We start from the raw sequence: 23786 nt of genomic DNA on the forward strand, positions 1-23786 counted from the left end.
TCGGAGCGCGCCGGTGAAGATGCTCTTACTTATCGTTAACATAGAAGTATTTAAAACTAAAATGTGGGAAGATACATCCATATCAGTGGCAACTAATATGAATCGAAAGAAGAAGTATTATATGCATAGATTAAATTGCAGATACAACCGGGATTACTTGTAGGATCTACATAAAACCAAACACCACACTTATTTCACCTGCAAGTAAATTTGTAGGCTGTCCAGCTTTTGCTAGTCTTCGTTAATTCTGAATCGACCTCCGGCCGGACTTGATGCTGAGCTCCCTGATGTAGCGGACGAGCCGCTCCAACTCTGATGACGACGATCCGCCCTCGGCGATGTCAAGCCTCAACTGCTGTGCCATCGTTTGGGCCGCTGCCCTGATCTCCCCGGACACCATGGCCTCCTTCACCATCCTCTCCACGATGGCCCTGTCGCACACGTCCTTCATGTCCAGCCCCGTCTTCCACACGGCGCCGACGACGCGGCTGTTGGTCTGCTGGTCGAGGAAAACGGGCCAGCACACCATCGGCACGCCCTCGGCGGCGCACTCAAGCGTCGAGTTCCAACCGGCGTGTGTGAGAAAGCAGCCCACCGCTGGGTGCCGCAACACATCCAGCTGAGGTGCCCACTCCACGATTCGGGCCTTACCGGCTTCCGCTGCCCCGACGGCTTCTTGGAAGAGCGTTGAGCTAGTCACCTGGACCATGCCAGGCCGGAGCACAAAGAGGAAAGCGTAGCCGGTGACCGTGAGGCCGGAGAGGAACTCGGTGAACTGATCTTGCGAGATCACGGCGAGGCTTCCCAGGCTCACATACACGACGGACCGGTCCTCGTGGCCATCCAGCCACGCCATGCACCCGTTGTCCTCGCGCCACAGGCTTGCGCCGGCAGCCGACGTCGACCTGGCGTGGAGCGGGCCTATGGTGAAGACGTCGCGTGTGCGCGACGCGATGTGGGCGACCGCTGGCCGCTCCATGGACGCGGCGGTGTTGAGTATCAGCGCACGTGCCTTGCAGCTACGAGCGATGACCTCGGCATACTTGAGCACCATGGGATCCACGTGGCCTTGTTCAGTAGCTGGAGGAGAAGATCATTGGGGTCAGCTCTACAAGTTATATTATGATCTTCCAGTAATGAGCCAAGTGAAAGACCAAATTAGTGAAGGTTTTATGAAATCAGTTCCGTGGGTATATACCAGTTCCGCCACTGTGTCCACGGGGAAGATCTCGTGGCCGGAGGAAGCCGTCCATCCCCAGAACGCCGCTCACTGGATCATCTGCCCGGGAGGGGATCTGGCCTTGCTCGACGAGCTTGGGCACGGCCAGCATGGCCAGGTGGCTAAATGCGCTGAACGGGCCGAAGGCGAGCGCCGGGATGCCGAGCTCCTCGGCGATCTCGATGGCGAACGGCATCAAGCAATCGGCGACAACGCATGTCACCGGCGTAGCGGCAGCAGACCGTAGCGACAAGAGCAGGGCACGGTACGCGGCGCTGCCAGTCGTGCACATAGATTCCAGCAGCTCCATGGAGGTGCGGGGATGGTCGTCGGGAAGACCGTCGGGGACAGAAAGCAAACGTAGCCGCGGCGGAGGCGTCCTGGTGATGAGCCGGAGGTTGTGCTCGGTGTGGAGGAAGGTGACGTGGATGCCGGAGTCGACGAGGGCGGTGGCGAAATGGAGCATGGGGTTGATGAGTCCCTGCCGTGGCCAAGGGAACAGGAGAACGTGCACTCCAGAATCCATCGCTGGCGCTGTGAGGCAAACGGCTGGCAAGTCTACCGCGCAAATATATGATGGTAGCTCGGACCGGCGCACAAACTGAAGGGAACTTCAAATATATAAGAGCATCTCTAACAGAGCCCTTAGTCCGAACCCAAAAAACGGAGTTCAGTTTCCCGAAAAACGATTTGAGAGCGCATTTGGGCACGGCGCAGAACAGAAACTGTAAACCCAAACCGAACTCGAGAAAATCAAACGACGCGGGAAAACAAGTTTCGTGATTGAAGTCGATTTCAGCCGATCACTCTGGATTCGATCATAATTCACACTAAATAGTGGCAAAATACAACCGCATTGCACCTAAATTACGTACCACGGACCTATTTAGACTAAAAATTAAGATTCCCGGCGACTTTACTGTCACCGGGCGGCGGCGGAGGGTTTTTCGACGCCGCCGGTTGCTAGGCGACGGCGAGGGCCGCCAGCTCGATGGCGGCCGCGCCAGAGGCGCTCCCGCAGAGCAGTGGCGGTCCGTCTACGTCGTCGTCGTCCCCGCTCGGGGGCAATGGCGGCAGCGGCGGGCTGCACCCGCCGTCAGCGAGGGGCTCCTCCGCTTCCCCAGCCGCCTCCGCCGCCTCCGCCGCCGCAGCCGCCTCCGCGCGCCGTCGGAGCGCGCCCGCCTGCCGCGCTCCGTCTCCGCATGTACGCCCGGCGGACGGCGAATTGCCCTTCCGGCGCCGGATCGGCCGCCGCCCCTACCCACGGGTCTTGCCCTTGTCATTTCGGACGGCGGGGTGGTGGCCGTAGCGGCGGAGCGGAGGCCGAGCGCCCGGGATTGCTCGTCGGAGGCGGGGGCGGGCTACGGCGGCGGGAGGGATCGGCGGGAGGGAGTAGGGTTTCCGAACCGAACTCCCCTCCGCGAACCCTTTTAATAGGGGCCGCGCGGTGAGTTTCTCGGGCCCCTGAACTTCCAGTTCGGGCCGGCCCATCTTTTTGGGCTCTGCTCTGTGCGCATTTCAGCCCGAACCCGTATACACCGGAAAAGTTCGGTTCCGGCGGAATTTACGGGCTCTGTTAGAGTTGCTCTAATACAGTACACACTGAACAAATCGTAGTTAAAAGAAGATACTGAAGGAATCTCCACAGGTAGCATCTCTCGCACCTCGCGCTTGCTTGCGCCACTCGGTCGAGCTTTGTACCACGTGCACTGCGACCATTGCCACGCACGGACAGTATGTCAAACATGTGGTCCTCATTTGTTCTTATTGGTCATTGTATTGCCAATATTTCACCTATTCAGTGTAAATTAATTTTAGATAGTGGGATGGTCTGACATTTTTGGACTTAAAATGATTCCTCGTGTTTTTAAAACAAAAAATAATTTGAAATCCTGATAAATACATGTTATAATATGTGTTAGTCCATTTCGAACCTTTGTATATAGTTGTTATACGCTAAAATTACTTGTTTCACATGCATATACCTATAATTTGAGCGTTAGACACATGAGATGTTGAGATATTTCTCGAATATGTGCCTGAGTAGTGCTAAAATTAGATTTGTAGTGTGTTACGTTACGTGTTAGAGTTAAACTCCCATAGCGTGGGTAGCTAGACACATTTAAGTTGTAAGTTAGACACAAGATCGAGCTTTCGGTGACGGTCCGGTGCCGGTGAGAGAGACGCTGGACCGATGTGGTGTCTCTATTATCTAGACGGGCTTGTCATTGACAGTACTATGATAGTACATGCAAAGGAGCACCCATTAAGCATGATCCGTGGCTGTAGGCATTGATAGCTTAATCATGAAGATACATTATATAAAATACTAAATTGTTTTCTATTAAAAAAATATAAAGCTTGCCTTTTTACGCATTTTTTTTTTGGAATGAATGCATCATTCAGTTCAATAGACAGAGTGCTAAGGATCAATCCTAATATCGTGTTGTGATTGTTTTGTTTGCCCTGGATAGATGGATTTAGGGCATCTCCAACGGACCGTAAACGGATGTAGAGCGACAGTTTGCGACTGCGCAGTTAAAAAATGCGCCTATACCCATGCCTAGCGGTCCGACGCATAGTGACTGGGTTGTACGCGAAGACGCAAACGTGGCTCAAACATGCGCCTTGGAAGCATTTCGGCGAACGCTATGCGTGTGGGACCCCTGACAACTAGGGTGCCATGGACCTACGGTTGTTGGGCCCATAGTGGCTACTCGAAAGCAATCACTCGAGGAGGCTACTCCCGAGCGAGGCTTCACGAGGTAAAACCCTCATGGAGACACACAGCTGGAGCGGAAGACAAGCTCGGGGAGGAACTCCCTCGCGGAGGTCCCCGAGCCACCAGCCTCTCCACGTCAAAGATCCCCTTTGGAGACGATAAGATCAACCAAGGAAGCATCGGATGCCACCTTCACGGGCCCCGCCTGCAAGGACGAGGAGAACGTGCTACCGGAGCTACGGTACAAACCCGCCGGACGCTGATGACGCTGAGGCTGGGCCCAATGCTCCATCCCGAGGAGACGGTCCGCTTTTACCACTTTGGTGCAACGACCGGCTGGTCGAGGACCAAGCTACCAAGGCTCTATCTTTGCCACTTTGGTGTAAATACGAGATGGACGGCACAAGCTACCAAAGAAGGCGTCACCGCCTCCCTCACCCTCTGTCATGGACCGATGCTTTAATCGACCATGGACTAGGTATATCGTGTAAAGGGCGGGGGTATTTCCCACCCTTAGTTTGGAGATGTGGAAACCCTTCCCCCTCAAGATATTTCGGGGGAAGAGGACTAACTCCCCTATATAAAGGCTAGCCCTGCTAGTGTAGAAGGGGTCGATCCTTAGCGATCTCAAACTAGAACTTCTGTACGGTCATCTTCTCCACAGAGACCTGCAATACAACCATCAAAGCAGGAAGTAGGGGTTTTACCTCTCCAGGGGCCCTGAACCTGGGTAACTGTTGTGTCTCTGTTGCCTACCAAAACCCACCGGCGAGCAGCGACGGGCAACACGGAGAGCCGGGAGGCTCCCAGGACTGCGGTGGATCCTGGTCCCTCGGGCAACGGCCCGCAATGCTCTGGCACACGTCCTGGCGTTTGCGAGGGCGTGCCACCTGACCTATACCTGGTCAGGAAGGTGATGGATTGCTTCGACTAGTTTTCTGCATGGCAAACACGTAAACATTAAATATGAGCCCCGATCGGCTCTTAGGTTGCTTTGTGGATCGGCTCAAAGAGCCGATTGCCCCATGGTGCACGTTGGATTTATAATGACATGGGGATCATGCTTTATCAATATCAAGCTAAACTAATCTACGATAGTCTAGGGTTTTCACCGCATAACCGGAACATCCTACGCGTAGTTGAGCCTAGCAGATACGTAAGATGATGGAAAACCAGCCCTAAAGAGGCCTAAAAACCAACATGAAGTTGATCCCGGAACAATCCCTCTAGGGCTTAATAAACCACACCTTACGCACTACCGGATCGTTCAACCCGTTTATAAGGCCTAACCATGCGGATATCAAACCAATCCTTGAAGAACAAGGAACAACTATAACGGATTAGATTTACTAAATAAAGAACAAGCAAGATGCTGCCCTTACACCTAAAACAGGTGTAAGGGCAGCTAGATATCGAGGGGCAGCGTAGCTAAGTAAGTATATCATGAAAGCATCGATGTCAGCCCCAAAACATCTAAGATAAGGGTGTTGCTCGCCATAAAAAAGGCTTCAGCACGAGCAACACCAACGACGAATAAACGATATCTGCCTAGATCGCAAGATGCGATCTAGGCAGCATGTTGCTTACCCGGGAGAAACCCTCGAAACAAGGGGTGGCGATGCGCCTAGATTGATTTGTTGTGAACGTGATCGTCCTCCTTTCTCAAAAATCCTAGGTACATATTTATAGTCCGTGGACTTTCTATCTTGGGAATAAACCCAGCTGTATACGACTAAAGTCTATCTCTTAATTCCAAACATAACACGTAATCTACCATAAAAAACAGATACACGGGCAATCTAGCCCAAACTCACGCCCAAGGCCGGTTCAGAGACACTTTATACGTATGTCCTCTAAACCCATCTACTATCGCGGCCCACCTCTTGACCCGGTCAAAATCTGGTGATAACACATGCCCCCCTGGTTTTGGCAATGATAATTTCAAAACCACTCTATTTTCTCTTCGTAGGATCATGTCGTAGCAGAGCAGAAACGTCACAGTATCCTTTCATCATGATGCCTTGCGTTCTCAACTTCTCTGCACGGTTTGACAGCTTTGGCACCATGTCCTCGGAAACCGCCACAGCATTAAATCTCCACTATATCCCCTTTATTTAACCGCGTCGAGCAACTCGCTTCTTCATCCCTCTGTTCAGCACTAGCCATCGAAAAAGCCCTCCCCTAAACCATGGACTCATCCTCCTCCTCTGCTTCATCGGCTCTCTCTTTCCAGTCCTCTTTCTCGACTGAGCCGATACCAGAGTACAACCAGATGGAGGCGTACAATAGGCGCGCTCCGGAGTGGTGGGATGAGAGAGAGTGGGATTTCTCCGTCGAGTCCGGGGACGATGATTCCTTGACCGACGGGGAAGACGACCTCCACTTCCTCGTGGACGGGGCCTTGGAGGAGGCAAGCGACGACGACGCCTTCTCTTGGGATGCGGGCCTCTCCTGCGACGAGGAAGACGAGGAAATGGAGGAGGACACCTCCTCCGACGAGTACCCGCCGGCGAAACGCTTCCGCGCCGGGTCGGACGACGATGATGAAGATGAAGACGAAGCTCCCGCCAAGGGCTTCAGCAGCGACGAGGAAGACGTCGCCGGTAGCAGCGCCGACAGCGGCGCAGATGGTGACGACGAGGGCAGCGACGACCCGTAGATTAGGGACTAGTAGGGCTAGAAGTAGTGCATTAGGCAGTAGATCATCCTTTTGGGAGCAATCGGCTCTTACTTGTAAAAATCCTCCTATCAATGAAGAATATTTCCCAATTTGTTCAATTTGGCTCTTCCGATTGCCCAAGTAGATCCACGCACCAAGAACCGATAGCAACGCATCGGTCTTCACCAACAGCAACGCCCGTAAGGCCAAATTCAGTTACTAATTTGACAGGTCCAAGCAGACTTTCCCCAATTTCAAACGGTAACCTCTAGAGCCGATGGCTGCGCATCGGCTTTTTTTATTCTAAAATCGATGTCTGTGCATCGGCTATACTTTGCGGAAAAAAAATTTACTGGCCGATTTCATGTATCGGCCCCCATATTTTACTGTCCATCATCCCACATACTCGGGAAATATTTCTTGAGATGCTGACCATTGACAGCCACTGGGAACTTCGCACCACTCAGCTCCTCGAGCATGTATGCATTGCCCTTTAAAACTTGGTCGACCCTGTACGGCCCGTGCCAATTTGGAGACCATTTACCATACACCTTGTCCTTAGTCCCCAATGGCAATACAGACTTCCCATACCGGATCACCAACGTGGAACTCCTTTGGCTTCACCTTCTTATTATATGCACGAGCTACCTTGGCTTTGTTCTCTTTAATTTTCTCAAGCGACCAAAGTCTAAGTTCCGTCAGATCCTCGACGCTATCACTCATCAGAGCTGCGTATTCTTCCGTTGTTAAGTCATTCGAAACGTGACACGTCTCGACCCAGCCGTGATCTCCCGAGGCAACACGGCTTCCTGTCCATAAACCGGATGGTATGGCGAGGTTTTTATCGCTCCATGACATGAAATGCGATAAGCCCACGTGAGCTTCGACAAAACCTCATGCCAACGTCTAGGGTGCTCGTCAACTTTCCTCTTGATCAGCTTGATAAGGCTCTGGTTGGACGCTTCAGCTTGCCCATTTGCTTGAGCATAGTATGGGGACGATCGGATCAACTTAATTCCCATGTCCTCGCAGAACTCTCTAAACTCGCGAGAAACGAAAATCGAACCTCCATCGGTCGTGATAGTCTGGGGGATCCCAAATCTGTGAATGACATGCTCCTTCACAAAATTGATAACATCGGCCGATGCTACTGACTTCATAGGAACGGCCTCCACCCATTTAGTAAAATAATCGGTGATGGCCAGAATCCACACATGGCCTTTGCTCGATAGAGGATTGATTTTCCCGATCATATCCATAGCCCAACCTCGGAATGGCCAAGGCTTGATGATGGGGTTCATTGCTGATGCAGGTGCCATCTGAATCTTCCCAAATTTCTGACATGCTTGACACCCTTTATAGTAATTAAAACAGTCCTCCAGCATGGTGGGCCAATAAAACCCCGATCGCCTGATCAACCATTTTATCTTGTGAGCCGATTGATGAGTTCCACAGGCGCCTTCGTGTACCTCGTGTAAGAGCCGATTTGACTCGGCTGGCCCTAAACATCTGAGAAGTAATCCTTCCAAAGTCCTGTAGAACATGTCATCTCCAATAAGGACATACTTCATGGCCTTGTACCTTATCCGTTTAGGTGCCCCCGAGCCGAATCTTTCAAGTAATTGAAGATATCGGCTCTCCAATCATCCGGTTCCATGAACTGTACCTGGACATCGGCTCCATCTACTATGTCCTTGTAGCCTGACGCCATCTGTGCGAGATCGTTTGCCTCAACATTCTGCGACTGATGCGTGCAGTAGACACGTCCGTTGGGAACCCCAAGAGGAAGGTGTGATGCGTACAGTAGCAAGTTTTCCCTCAGAAAGAAACCAAGGTTTATCGAACCAGGAGGAGCCAAGAAGCACGTTGAAGGTTGATGGCGGACGAGTGTAGTGCGGCGCAACACCAGGGATTCCGGCGCCAACGTGGAACCTGCACAACACAATCACAGAACTTTGCCCCAACGAAACAGTGAGGTTGTCAATCTCACTGTTTTGCTGTAACAAAGGATTAGATGTATAGTGTGGATGATGATTGTTTGCAGAAAACAGTAGAACAAGTATTGCAGTAGATTGTATTCGATGTAAAAGAATGGACCGGGGTCCACAGTTCACTAGAGGTGTCTCTCCCATAAGATAAATAGCATGTTGGGTGAACAAATTACAGTTGGGCAATTGACAAATAGAGAGGGCATGATCATGCACATACATGATATGATGAGTATTGTGAGATTTAATTGGGCATTACGACAAAGTACATAGACCGCTATCCAGCATGCATCTATGCCTAAAAAGTCCACCTTCAGGTTATCATCCGAACCCCTTCCAGTATTAAGTTGCAAACAACGAGACAATTGCATTAAGTATGGTGCGTAATGTAATCAATAACTACATCCTCGGACATAGCATCAATGTTTTATCCGTAGTGGCAACAGCACATCCACAACCTTAGAACTTTTCGTCACTTGTCCCAGATTTAATGGAGGCATGAACCCACTATCGAGCATAAATACTCCCTCTTGGAGTTAAGAGTAAAAACTTGGCCGAGCCTCTACTAATAACGGAGAGCATGCAAGATCATAAACAACACATAGGTAATAGATTGATAATCAACATAACATAGTAGTCTCTATCCATCGGATCCCAACAAACACAACATATAGCATTACAGATAGATGATCTTGATCATGTTAGGCAGCTCACAAGATCCGACAATGAAGCACATAAGGAGAAGACGACCATCTAGCTACTGCTATGGACCCATAGTCCAGGGGTGAACTACTCACTCATCACTCCGGAGGCGACCATGGCGGTGAAGAGTCCTCCGGGAGATGATTCCCCTCTCCGGCAGGGTGCCGGAGGCGATCTCCTGAATCCCCCGAGATGGGATTGGCGGCGGCGGCGGCGTCTCTGGAAGGTTTTCCGTATCGTGGCTCTCGGTACTGGGGTTTCGCGACGAAGACTATATGTAGGCGGAAGGGCAGGTCAGGGGGCCACACGAGGGGCCCACACAACAGGCCGGCGCGGCCAAGGCCCAGGCCGCACCGCCCTGGTGTCTGGCCACCTCGTGGCCCCACTTCGTAAGTCCTCCGGTCTTCTGGAAGCTTCGTGGAAAAATAGGCCCCTGGGCGTTGATTTCGTCCAATTCCGAGAATATTTCCTTACTAGGATTTACGAAACCAAAAACAGCAGAAAATAGCAACTGGCTCTTCGGCATCTCGTTAATAGGTTAGTGCCGAAAAATGCATAAATATGACATAAAGTATGCATAAAACATGTAGATATCATCAATAATGTGGCATGGAACATAAGAAATTATCGATACGTCGGAGACGTATCGGCATCCCCAAGCTTAGTTCTCGCTCGTCCCGAAGCGAGTAAACGATAACAAAGATAATTTCTGGAGTGACATGCTATCATAACTTTGATCATACTATTGTAAACATATGTAATGAATGCAGCGATCAAAACAATGGTAATGACATGAGTAAACAAATGAATCATAAAGCAAAGACTTTTCGTGAATAGTATTTTCAAGACAAGCATCAATAAGTCTTGCATAAGAGTTAACTCATAAAGCAATAAATCAAAGTAAAGGTATTGAAGCAACACAAAGGAAGATTAAGTTTCAGCGTTGCTTTCAACTTATAACATGTATATCTCATGGATATTGTCAATGTAAAGTAATATAACAAGTGCAATATGCAAGTATGTAGGAATCAATGCACAGTTCACACAAGTGTTTGCTTCTTGAGGTGGAGAGAGATAGGTGAACTGACTCAACATAAAAGTAAAAGAAAGGCCCTTCGCAGAGGGAAGCATTGATTGCTATATTTGTGCTAGAGCTTTGGTTTTGAAAACAAGAAACAATTTTGTCAACGGTAGTAATAAAGCATATGTGTTATGTAAATTATATCTTACAAGTTGCAAGCCTCATGCATAGTATACTAATAGTGCCCGCACCTTGTCCTAATTAGCTTGGATTACCGGGATTGTCATCGCAATACACATGTTTTAACCAAGTGTCACAAAGGGGTACCTCTATGCCGCTCGTACAAAAGTCTAAGGAGAAAGCTCGCATTGGATTTCTCGCTTTTGATTATTCTCAACTTAGACATCCATACCGGGACAACATAGACAACAGTATAATGGACTCCTCTTTAATGCATAAGCATGTAGCAACAATTAATATTCTCATATGAGATTGAGGATATATGTCCAAAACTGAAACTTCCACCATGGATCATGGCTTTAGTTAGCGGCCCAATGTTCTTCTCTAACATTATGCATGCTCTAACCATTAAATGAGTGGTAAATCTACCTTACTTCAGACAAGACGAACATGCATAGCAACTCACATGATATTCAACAAAGAGTAGTTGATGGCGTCCCCAGGAACATGGTTATCGCACAACGAGCAACTTAATAAGAGATAAAGTGCATAAGTACATATTCAATACCACAATAGTTTTTAAGCTATTTGTCCCATGAGCTATATATTGCAAAGGTAAAGAATGGAAATTTTAAAGGTAGCACTCAAGCAATTTACTTTGGAATGGCGGAGAAATACCATGTAGTAGGTAGGTATGGTGGACACAAATGGCATAGTGGTTGGCTCAAGGATTTTGGATGTATGAGAAGTATTCCCTCTCGATACAAGGTTTAGGCTAGCAAGGTTATTTGAAACAAACACAAGGATGAACCGGTGCAACAAAACTCACATAAAAGACATATTGTAAACATTATAAGACTCTACACCGTCTTCTTTGTTGTTCAAACTCAATACTAGAAATTATCTAGACTTTAGAGAGACCAATTATGCAAACCAAATTTTAGCAAGCTCTATGTATTTCTTCATTAATAGGTGCAAAGTATATGATGCAAGAGCTTAAACATGAGCACAACAATTGCCAAGTATCAAATTATTCAAGACATTTTAGAATTACTACATGTAGCATTTCCCGATTCCAACCATATAACAATTTAACGAAGAAGATTCAACCTTCGCCATGAATACTATGAGTAAAGCCTAAGGACATATTTGTCCATATGCAACAGCGGAGCGTGTCTCTCTCCCACACAATGAATGCTAGGATCCATTTTATTCAAACAAAAACAAAAACAAAAACAAACCGACGCTCCAAGCAAAGCACATAAGATGTGATGGAATAAAAATATAGTTTCGGGGAGGAACTCGATAATGTTGTCGATGAAGAAGGGGATGCCTTGGGCATCCCCAAGCTTAGACGCTTGAGTCTTCTTAAAATATGCAGGGGTGAACCACCGGGGCATCCCCAAGCTTAGAGCTTTCACTCTCCTTGATCATATTGTATCATCTCCCTCTCTTGATCCTTGAAAACTTCCTCCACAGACAAACTCAAAACAACTCATTAGAGGGTTAGTGCACAATTAAAATTTACATGTTCAGAGGTGACATAATCATTCTTAACACTTCGGACATTGCACAAAGCTACTGAAAGTCAATGGAATAGAAAAATCCATCAAGCATATCAAAACAGGCAATGCGAAATAAAAGGCAGAATCTGTCAAAACAGAACAGTTCGTAAAGACGAATTTTATTGAGGCACCAGATTTGCTCAGATGAAAATGCTCAAATTTAATGAAAGTTACGTACATATCTGAGGATCACTCACGTAAATTGGCATAATTTTCTGAGTTACCTACAGAGAATTAGGCCCAGATTCGTGACAGCAAAGAAATGCTGTTTCACGCGAGTAATCCAAATCTAGTATGAACCTTACTATCAACGACTTTACTTGGCACAACAATGCACAAAACTAAGATAAGGAGAGGTTGCTACAGTAGTAAACAACTTCCAAGACTCAAATATAAAATAAAAGTACTGTAGTAAAAATATGGGTTGTCTCCCATAAGCGCTTTTCTTTAACGCCTTTCAGCTAGGCGCAGAAAGTGTGTATCAAGTATTATCAAGAGATGCATCGACAGCGGGGTTTGGAGTTTTCTCAACCATGCATAGTATTTTGGATACATAGGTTTCAGTGGCTCCCTTTTCATTAGTCTTGGGCTTGCTACTCTCATCAAACAAATTTTCAGGAACAAGCCAAGCATAATTATCATCTAGAGCTTCATGCATCGCTAGGAGCTTACATGGTATTGGTGCTTTAATCTCCCCACCATCATTAACTATTAGTGTACTTAATTCTATCCATATCCATTTTTTCAAGTGTTCTTTTAAAATCGGTGATCGTACCAAGCCTCTCATGCTTACTAAAAACTTTTCTCGCTTCTTTAGCTATATCTGCAAATTCTCACACTAAGACTTTTAGAACAAAATCTCTCTTCTCTCCCCGCTCCATATCAGAAAGTGTAAGAAACATGTGTTGTATCATGGGGTTGAGACTAATAAATCTAGCTTCCATCATGCGTACCAAACAAACAGAGGCATCTTCATAAGTAGGGACAGCTTTTGCAAGGGGTATATCTTTAAGATCTTCATGCATACTAACATGGGTGAAAAATTCTTCTATATTATCTCTTCCAATTATAGACCCTTGTCCCACAGGTATATCTTTTACAGTAAAACTAAAAGGAAACATGTTGAAATAAGTAAAGCAAATGCAAGTAACTAATTTTTTTGTGTTTTTGATATAGAGTGCAAGACAGTAAATAAAGTAAAGCTAGCAACTAATTTTTTTGTGTTTTGATATAATGCAGCAAACAAAGTAGTAAATAAAATAAAGCAAGACAAAAACAAAGTAAAGAATTGGATTGTGGAGACTCCCCTTGCAGCGTGTCTTGATCTCCCGACAACGGCGCCGAAAAAGAGCTTGATGCGTGCGATCGACACGTCCGTTGGGAACCCCAAGAGGAAGGTGTGATGCGTACGGTAGCAAGTTTTCCCTCGAAAAGAAACCAAGGTTTATCGAACCAGGAGGAGCCAAGAAGCACGTTGAAGGTTGATGGCGGAGGAGTGTAGTGCGGCGCAACACCAGGGATTCCGGCGCCAACGTGGAACCTGCACAACACAATCACGGAACTTTGCCCCAACGAAACAGTGAGGTTGTCAATCTCACCGGCTTGCTGTAACAAAGGATTAGATGTATAGTGTGGATGATGATTGTTTGCGAGAAAACGGTAGAACAAGTATTGCGATAGATTGTATTCGATGTAAAAGAATGGACCGGGGTCCACAGTTCACTAGAGGTGTCTCTCCCATAAGATAAATAGCATGTTGGGTGAACAAATTACAGTTGGGAAATTGACAAATAGAGAGGGCATGACCATGCACATACATGATATGATGAGTATTGTGAGATTTAATTGGGCATTACGACAAAGTACATAGACCGCTATCCAGCATGCATCTATGCCTAAAAAGTCCACCTTCGGGTTATCATCCGAACCCCTTCCGGTATTAAGTTGCAAACAACGAGACAATTGCATTAAGTATGGTGCGTAATGTAATCAATAACTACATCCTCGGACATAGCATCAATGTTTTATCCCTAGTGGCAACGACACATCCACAACCTTAGAACTTTCACGTCACTCGTCCCAAATTTAATTGAGGCATGAACCCACTATCGAGCATAAATACTCCCTCTTGGAGTTAAGAGTAAAAACTTGGCCGAGCCTCTACTAATAACGGAGAGCATGCAAGATCATAAACAACACATAGGTAATAGATTGATAATCAACATAACATAGTATTCTCTATCCATCGGATCCCAACAAACACAACATATAGCATTACGGATAGATGATCTTGATCATGTTAGGCAGCTCACAAGATCCGACAATGAAGCACATAAGGAGAAGACGACCATCTAGCTACGCTATGGACCCATAGTCTAGGGGTGAACTACTCACTCATCACTCCGGAGGCGACCATGGCGGTGAAGAGTCCTCCGGGAGATGATTCCCCTCTCCGGCCGGGGTGCCGGGAGGCGATCTCCTGAATCCCCGAGATGGGATTGGCGGCGGCGGCGTCTCCGGAAGGTTTTCCGTATCGTGGCTCTCGGTGCTCGGGGGTTTCGCGACGAAGACTATATGTAGGCGGAAGGGCAGGTCGGGGGCCACACGAGGGGCCCACACAACAGGCCGGCGCGGCCAAGGCCCGAGGCCGCGCCGCCCGGTGTCCGGCCACCTCGTGGCCCCACTTCGTAAGTCCTCCGGTCTTCGGAAGCTTCGTGGAAAAATAGGCCCCCGGGCGTTGATTTCGTCCAATTCCGAGAATATTTCCTTACTAGGATTTACGAAACCAAAAACAGCGAGAAATAAGCAATCGGCTCTTCGGCATCTCGTTAGTAGGTTAGTGCCGGAAAATGCATAAATATGACATAAAGTATGCATAAAACATGTAGATATCATCAATAATGTGGCATGGAACATAAGAAATTATCGATACGTCGGAGACGTATCAGCGACCTCGGGACCCAGCTGAAGTTTATGTACCTAAATTGTGCCATCAGCTCACGGCATTGCATCCATAATGGGAAGAGCGACTCGCTCTCACATTTATATTCGTCCGTGAGCTGGGAAATCACCAACTTTGAGTCTCCAAAAAGTTCCACTGCTTCTTCCCCGGCTTCAATAAGCAACTCCATCCCCTTACGTACTGCTTCATACTCAGCGACATTGTTGGTGCAAGGGGTAGACAGCCTGATGGAGAAGGAGTAGGTTGCCCCCCGGGGCGACACGAGTAGAATGCCGATGCCGCAACCATCATCGCAAACCGATCCATCGAAAAACATGGCCCATGCACGTACAGAGAGTGCTGCTATATCAGTGTTAATTCGTGCAGCAATAAGATCGGCCAACGCCTGTCCTTTGACTGCTTTCGCAGGTTGATACCGGAGATCCAATTCTGATAATACAAACATCCACTTACCGAGTCGGCCTTTCAATACAGGAGCCGACAGCATGTGTTTGATGACATCTGATTTGCAGATGATGATGATTTCTGCTGTCAGAAAGATGTGACGGAGCTTGGTGCAGGTAAAAAATAGGCAGAGGCACAACTTCTCGATCTCAGGGTACCTAGTCTCTGCATCCAACATCCTTCTGCTGAGGTAGAAAGCGACTCTTTTCATACCATCATAGATTTGCACTACCACCGAGGCGATGGAAGTGTCGACTACCGACGAGTAAATATAGAATGGCCTGTCTTCGTCGTGGCGGAACCAACACGGGCGGCTTCGTTAGATATTCTTTAATCTCATCAAACGCTCGCTGTTGCTCTGCTCCCCAGTGAAACTCCTCATCAGGTTTGATTTTTACCAATCCCATGAATGGCTCAATTCGCCCTGACAGATTAGAGATGAACCTTCTGACGAAGTTGATTTTGCCGATGAGACTTTGGAGTTCCTTTTTTGTGGTAGGTGGCTTCATTGTTCGTACTGCCTCTTGACTTTTCGAGCCGATCTCAATTCCACTTTCATGTACTAGGAAGCCCAGGAATTGACCGGCCGTCACACCAAAAGCACACTTCTTTGGATTCATTCTTAGTCCGAACTTTCTAGTTCGGTCCGAGATGCGTCGCAAATCCTCCAGGTGTCCCTCCACTGAGACAGACTTGACCACCACGTCATCAATGTAGATCTCCACCAACTTGCCGATCAGATCATGAAAGATGTAATTCATGGCTCGTTGGTACGTTGCGCCGGCATTTTTCAGCCCAAATGTCATGACTACATATTCAAACAAGCCCACCGAACCTGGTACTCTGAATGCAGTCTTGTGTATATCTTCTGGAGCCATGAAAATTTGGTTATAACCGGCATTGCCATCCATGAAGCTTAAAACCTTATGCCCAGCAGCTGCATTGATCAATGTTTCGGCTACCGGCATAGGGTACTCATCCTTCGGAGTGGCTCTGTTGAGATCGCGAAAATCTATGGCGACGCGCCATCGGCCGTCCTTTTTCTCTACAAGTACGATACTTGATATCCACTCAGCGTACCTGCATGTCCTGATGAACCCGGCGCTTAACATCTTCTCGATCTCTTTATTGACTTCTTCTAAAATTTCGGCCTTCATCTGTCGTGCTCGCTGCTGGAACGGCCGAAATCCTTTCTTAAGAGGGAGCCGATGCTCAATGATGCTCCTGTCTAACCCGGGCATCTCTGTATAATCCCAGGCAAAACAATCTGGGTATTCTTTCAACAAAGCTATCATCAGGCCCCTCAGACGCGGATCTAACTTTTTGTTGATAAATGTTGGTCGTGGCTTATCCCCAGGACCAATGTCAATCTCTTCTAGCTCATCAGCAGACGTAAACGCATACCCTAGCTTCCCGTCGCCTGTTAGATCGATGCTGAACACAGGAATAACGTACGGCGAGGATAATTTTGGCCGATTGCTGGAATCGGCCTCCTTGTTGATTGAATTGCTCAATGAAGTCTTAGAACTTGTTTGTGCTCCCCTACATGAGGGAGTCTTCCTACCACGACTACGTGACATGCTTGGGGTGAGATCCTTGCTTTTTTATTTTTTGGGGCCGATCGCAGGGATCGGCCTTGCCACGTATGTCGATGGATGTTGCTCTTGCTACTCTACCAGGCCGGTGGATAAGACCATCCTCACCCCGTTTTTTGTCACTTCGATGCGATCACAGCCGTCTAAACTAACTCCAGAGAGAGGCTCTTGGTCTTCTGAGTCCCAAATATTCATGCCGGCTATCGAGACCTCGATCGAGTCATCTGCATGCACGACTTCCACGTCATCTCCATCCCATTGTATCAGGCATTGGTGCATTGTAGATGGAATGCAGCAGTTGGTGTGAATCCAATCTCTCCCTAGCAGGACAACGTAGGTGCTCTTGCTGTCGACGATGAAGAACGTTGTTGGGATGGTCTTTCGGCCTACGGTTAGATCCACGTTCAGAACGCCTTGTGTCCCTGATGCTTGGCCGTTGAAGTCGTTTAGTGTGACGTTGGTCTTGATCAGATCTGCGCTGGAGCGTCCCAAACGCCGTAGCATGGAATATGGCATTATATTGACCTCCGCTCCCGTGTCAACCAACATCCTGCCGACAGGCTGCCCATTGATATAACCTTTCAGGTACAGGGCCTTCATATGTTTGTAGCCCTTCTCTCGTGGCTTTTCAAAGATGACTAGCCGTGGACAGCAGTCAAACTGCGCTATCGGCACTTCTTCAGTTCCTGGAGCACTGAACTCCGATGGAAGTATGAACACCATGTTTGTGCCAGCCGATGCACTCGCATCGGCTTTTACTTGCTTGGGGCGCCACACTTTCTTCTGTGGACGACTCTCCTCGTCCAAAGTTTGCTGAATCTTCATGGCCAGGTCGGGCCGCGCTTTCCTCAACGTGTGCAGGTATTGCGCCTCGGCTTGCTCCAAGCTACGTAGCCGCTGAACCCTACGCTTTTGGGAGTGGCTGAGTCCATCAGGACACCACCTTGGCCGGTGATATCTGTCCTCTTCTTCCTCTTCTGACTCCTCAAAGTCTTCATCTTGAGATGACTCAGCTTGTTTGTTCTGTGGTGGGAGAGGCCCTAGACGCTTGAAAACTGAAACTTCTCCAGCGTCCCTCTTCTGCCGTCTACACTCCGGGCAGTTGTCGATCGTGGGCAATCGGCTCATTCCCGAATCCCAGCAGTGCTTAAAGAAAGGACAGTCCCAGTGTCTATCCATGTCCTCCTGCTCTCTTGACCTCCCCTTAGCGCGGTGTTCATGTCCTTCGTCGTCTCTATCATACCGACGATGTCTTCCATTGTCTACGTCAGACCGATGGTATCTCTCGTCATCTCTGTCGTACCGGTGACGTCGGTCATACTGATGCTCATATTTGTTAAGGAGATGCGTGGAGAGTGGTTGTTGATATCGCACGCTTCTCACTTGTTCCTCGGTGAGGTACCGTCTGTCATCATATCGGGGCCGGTCGCGTGGGTCGGCCTCCTCCTTTTCCTTTCCGCGGGAGTGACTGCTTTCTTCTTTATCCTTGCCATGGGGGCGTACAGGCCCTGCCATGTTAACATCGAACGAGAAATCTAGCCGACGCCTCGCGGAGTGATTGGGTTCCACCATGTTGACACCAGGGAACGGATGTGTGTCCACTTTCATGGCAAACTGCCCAAAGAGCAGTCGGCCTTGTTCTATCGCCGTTTTGATCTGCTGACGAAACCCCTTGCAGTCATTGGTGGTATGGGTGAACGAGTGATGCCATTTGCAGTACGGCCTCCCGTTCATTTCTTGCGCCGTGGGGATTTTATGGCCTTCGGGTAACTTCAGCTATTTTTCCTTAAGCAATAGATCAAATATCTGCTCAGCTTTGCTCACATCGAAGTCAAACCCTTTTGCAGGCCCTTGTGGTTTCACCCATTTGCAGGACACGGGATTTGCCCCCCGAGCCCATTCAGCCACGGCCACTTCCAGGTCTTCTGCAGAATCTTCAGCTTCTTCTGTCTCGACCAGGCCTACCGGACGCTTGAACTTGTCCTGGTACAATTCAGGGTGCCGCTGCTCATACGATGTGAGTTTCTGGACCATGTGCGACAGTGAACTGTACTCTACTTGGAAAGCCAGATCCTTGATCGGCGTTGCGAGGCCCAATGCTGCCAGATCGACTGCTTCTTTCTCAGTTAAACGAACCGAATAGCATCGGTTCCTGACAGTCCTGAAGCGTTGAATATATTCTGACACCGTTTCTCCCCGCTTATGCCGCACCTGCGTTAGATCGGCAATGCCAGCTTCGGTAGCTTCTGAGTGATATTGCACATGAAACTGCTCCTCCAGCTGCTTCCACGTCCGGATCGAGTTTGGTGGCAACGAGGTGTACCACCCAAAGGCTGATCCCGTGAGAGATTGTGCAAAAAACCTCACACGTAACTGATCCGATGCTGAAATCATGCCCAGCTGTGCCAAATATCAGCTCACGTGCTCTATTGAGCTAGACCCTTCTGCTCCATTGAATTTTGAGAATTAAGGGAGCCGATATTTGGGTGGCAGCGGGATCAAGTCATACTCGTCGGGGTACGGCTTGGAATAGCCGATTGTTTTCCTCTTCGGCAAGATGCCGAACTGGTCTCTCAAGATGGTGCTGATTTGTTCCATGGTATTAGCCGTAGGGACCGAGCTCTCATAACTCGTTCGGTGGCATATTTAGCTAGCCATGCTCGTTTATCAGCGTCTGCTCCAGAAATCCCTGCTGGTGCAATCTGGTTCGTGCGCGCCAAGGCATTGCAGTCCGGCACGTATGTGCACACGTATCCATGTGGGATCTCTTTAGGCGGCTCGTTGATACGTCTCCAACGTATCCATAATTTCTGTTGTTCCATGCTTGTTTTATGACAATACTTACATGTTTTGCTTGCACTTTATGATGATTTCATGCATTTTCCGGAACTAACCTATTAACAAGATGCCACAGTGCCGGTTCCTGTTTTCTGCTGTTTTTGGTTCCCGAAAGGCTGTTCGGGCAATATTCTCGAATTCGACGAAACGAAGACCAAACCTCCTATTTTTCCCGGAAGCGTCCAGAACACCGAAGAAGAGTCGGAGAGGGGCCGAGGGCCACCACACCATAGGGCGGCGCGGCCTGGCCCGGGCCCGCGCCGGCTGTGGTGTGGCGCCCCAGTGCCCCCTGCGCCGCCTCTTCGCCTATAAAATCCCTTTCGACCTAAAAACACCGTAACTCTTGACGAAACTCCAGAAAGACTCCGGGGGCACCGCCACCATCGCGAAACTCCAATTCGGGGACAGAAGTCTCGTCCCGGCACCCTGCCGGGGCGGGGAAGTGCCCCCAGAAGCCATCTCCATCAACGCTATCGCCTCCATCATGCTCCGTGAGTAGTTCCCCCATGGATTACGGGTTCTAGCTGTAGCTAGTTGGTATTCTCTCCCCCATGTACTTCAATACAATGATCTCATGAGCTGCCTTACATGATTGAGATTCATCCGATGTAATCGGTGTTGTGTTTGTCGGGATCCGATGGATTGTTACATTATGATTGTCTATCTACAAAGTTTATGAAGTTATTGTTGCTGCAATCTTGTTATGCTTAATGCTTGTCACTAGGGCCCGAGTGGCATGATCTTAGATTTGAGCTCTATACTTATTGCTTAGATTGTATCTACAAGTTGTATGCACATGTCACTGTCCGGAACCAAAGGCCCCGAAGTGACAGAAATCGGACAACCGGAGGGGATGGCGGTGATGTGAGGGACACATGTTTTCACGGAGTGTTAATGCTTTGCTCCGGTGCTCTATTAAAAGGAGTACCTTAATATCCAGTAGTTTCCCTTGAGGCCCGGCTGCCACCGGCTGGTAGGACAAAAGATGTTGTGCAAGTTTCTCATTGCGAGCACGTACGACTATTATTGGAAAACATGCCTACATGATTAATGATCTTGATATTCTATCTTAATGCTATTTCAATCCTATCAATTGCCCGACTGTAATTTGTTCACCCAACACTTGTTATTGGAGAGTTGCCACTAGTGTAGATAGCTGGGAACCCCGGTCCATCTTTCATCATCATATACTCGTTCTACATGTCAACTGTTTTCCGGTGCCATTGCTCTCATACTACTATTACTGCTCGCTGTGTTACCGTTACTACTGCTCTCATATCACTCGCTACTTTCACATCACCCCTGTTACTAGTGCTTTTCCAGGTGCAGCTGAATTGACAACTCAGTTGTTAAGGCTTATAAGTATTCTTTACCTCCCCTTGTGTCGAATCAATAAATTTGGGTTTTACTTCCCTCGAAGACTGTTGCGATCCCCTATACTTGTGGGTCATCAAGACTATTTTCCGGCGCCGTTGCCGGGGAGGCATAGCTCTACTCATAAGTTCACCTGGGGAGTACACTCCACCTCTCTCTCTATTTTATTTTATTTTGTTTTGCTTAGTTTACTTTTGTCTAGTTTATTTGTGCTTAGTTTATTTCTGTCTAGTATTATTTCGCTTAGTTTACTTTTGCCTAGTTACTTTTTGTCTTGTTTTATTTTCCTTATATACCAAAAATCCATAAAAATTTGAAAAATCTAAAAATTAAAAACTGCTGTTATGGGAGAACCAACAACCTACTTGGAGCTTATAGAATGTTATAATTGTTATAGAGAATCAAGAACTGGTAAAATAATGAGTGCTATGATAGAAAAATTGAATACAATTGCTAAAATCTTGCTTGAACGCCATAATATAAACTGTTGCTCTCAACAGGATACTAAACATCTTAAACTAGGTGATACCCCGCACGTTGCTGCGGTATATTTGTTTAGAATCTTTGGAGCACAATAAAGAAGATAAGTGCATAATTCCCACAAAATTGCTCTTGCAAACAATATCAGTGTTTGTGTTATCAACTATGCTAGTAAAAGTTGGTAGATAGAAAATGAGTCATCACTAAAAGGATGTGAATCAGAGGCAAACATCGAATCACTCGTCTAAATATATAAATGTCTTGAATTAAATTTGATAGAGAGCATATGGAGGTGGATTCACAAAATAGAATTACCACATTATTGGTATGATATAATTGTTACCAAAATGTGTAAAACAGTTAAAATCATTTGGTAAGTTATCCAGTGGAAATCAGGGTGCAATGGTGCTTTCATAGAACAGGAAGTTGAAAACCAAATACCAACTGAAAATTTGAAAAGAAGTTTGTAGTTTATTCTGTCATATGTAAATATACAGTGTTCGCACAAAGCACTGTATTATTGGGTGAAACATACAATCTTCAATAGTAAACGAATGCATCTCTTGCACATTCATTTTCTCACATGTAAATATCCAGCATTTCTGTAAAATGCTCTGTATAGTTATTGCTGAGTAGATATTCTGGAAAAGTTTATCGTATAATGATACCTTCAGGTGCCTGTTTGTTAGCGTGAAAAAAATACAGAAGAAATAGGCTTAGTAGAAGAATCAGCTAATACAGAAATAACCTTTGCTCTCTAGGGACATTTGCAAGTGTTTGGACAAAAGAAAAACTAAAACTTATCTTCAATAGAGATAATGAGGTCAACGGTCATTAGCGGTAGTACTCTGCCCAAGCATACAATGGCCGGTTTTGTCCATGTCTTGTGGAAAAAACATCTTGTTGTGCTCAATCCAAAAATTCCTTAGCACAAACCAGGGATGTACTCGTCTTCCCTGTACTTCCAAAATCCTAGAAAAAAGCTGCATCCTAGATCAATCATATATGAAAAATAATTTAAGGGAGACTGGAAAACTGAGAACCAAGAGGAACTTCATTTAGAAAATATCTAGAGAGTAACTGATATCGCTGTTGCACCTGTTGTCGAGCGGTTGATGGTTGAGCCTCCAGGCGAGCTTCTCCAGGTCTAGCATGGCAGAGGCTAGATGAGAATGGAACTCAAGCAAAAGTGTGGCCTTCTTTTACCCCAAACGTTACCCAAAACGTGCAGCGGTCAAAACTGCTCGACAACGATGATTGGTGGCGGAGCTGGATGAAGGAGTAGCATCTCTGTGGTGCGCCGCTGAATGTGAAGTTGAGACTGAGAGACTGGTACTGCTAATGACAATGGTGAATTTATAGGGTTGAAGCCCAAAGGAGGCGAGTTACCTAAAGGTCGGTCCGTGCATGTCTCCAATGCATCCATAAATATCCTGGTTCAGTCATTAAGATGAGGGAGGAGATGAAGAGATGGAGTATAACTTGTAGTATTATGCCTCCATAAGTTTCTGAGACAGAAATTTCTGAAACTCCTTGAGGAGAGGAAGAGAGAGTGGCTGTTCGGTGGCTCCAGAACTCAATGGAAAAGAAAATTAGTATAATGTTATAAATCTTTTCATCAGATGATAATTAAAGAGGATGTAGTTATGGGCTGCATGTTGGCTCAACTAATGGGTTGTGCACTTGTGTGGTTACTCTTACGTGGTCAGAACGTACATATTGGAAATTAAACACATCCATGAAAACTTCCCCAGAAAAACACATGCATAGAAACTAAATGCTGAAAAGGAAAAAATGGAGTGCTGAGTTGGCATGTCAAGATGATGTGGCATAGCTGCATGTTGAGAGAAATATGTTAGTGGGGATGAATTTCTTAGTTATATAGGATTTCAATGTGGCTTTAGTGAGGAATTTTTAATTAAGAACTATAATCGGAATTGCTATATTCATTATGGGTTCGAAGAGGTAGAACAATTTGTCTTATTTATGGGAGCCTCCGAGATAGAATCCTTCATGGTTGAGAATTATGAAACTTGT

General features: G+C 47.1%; 1 protein-coding gene across 1 annotated transcript; it reads right to left on the reverse strand.

Annotated features, from left to right (window-relative positions):
* Nucleotides 1–241: 241 nt before the first annotated feature.
* LOC124672721 (myricetin 3-O-rhamnoside 1,2-glucosyltransferase UGT709G2-like) lies at nt 242–1745 on the reverse strand. Its single transcript, XM_047208900.1, has 2 exons — nt 1208–1745; nt 242–1080 (listed from the first exon to the last, which is right to left on the reverse strand). The coding sequence occupies exons 1-2, from the start codon at nt 1743–1745 to the stop codon at nt 242–244; spliced, it is 1377 nt and encodes a 458-aa protein (XP_047064856.1).
* Between the last annotated feature and the right edge of the window lie 22041 nt (nt 1746–23786).

The sequence above is a fragment of the Lolium rigidum genome, chromosome 7 (assembly GCF_022539505.1).
Source record: "Lolium rigidum isolate FL_2022 chromosome 7, APGP_CSIRO_Lrig_0.1, whole genome shotgun sequence".
NCBI lineage: Eukaryota > Viridiplantae > Streptophyta > Magnoliopsida > Poales > Poaceae > Lolium > Lolium rigidum.

What these genes read in the sequence shown, in the direction of transcription:
- LOC124672721 (XM_047208900.1), bottom strand. Translation starts at nt 1,745, where the DNA reads ATGGATTCTGGAGTGCACGTTCTCCTGTTCCCTTGGCCACGGCAGGGA. An exon ending in TCTTCCCCGTGGACACAGTG is followed by an intron (nt 1,081 to 1,207) that starts GCGGAACTGGTA and finishes CTTCTCCTCCAG; the next exon opens with CTACTGAACAAGGCCACGTG.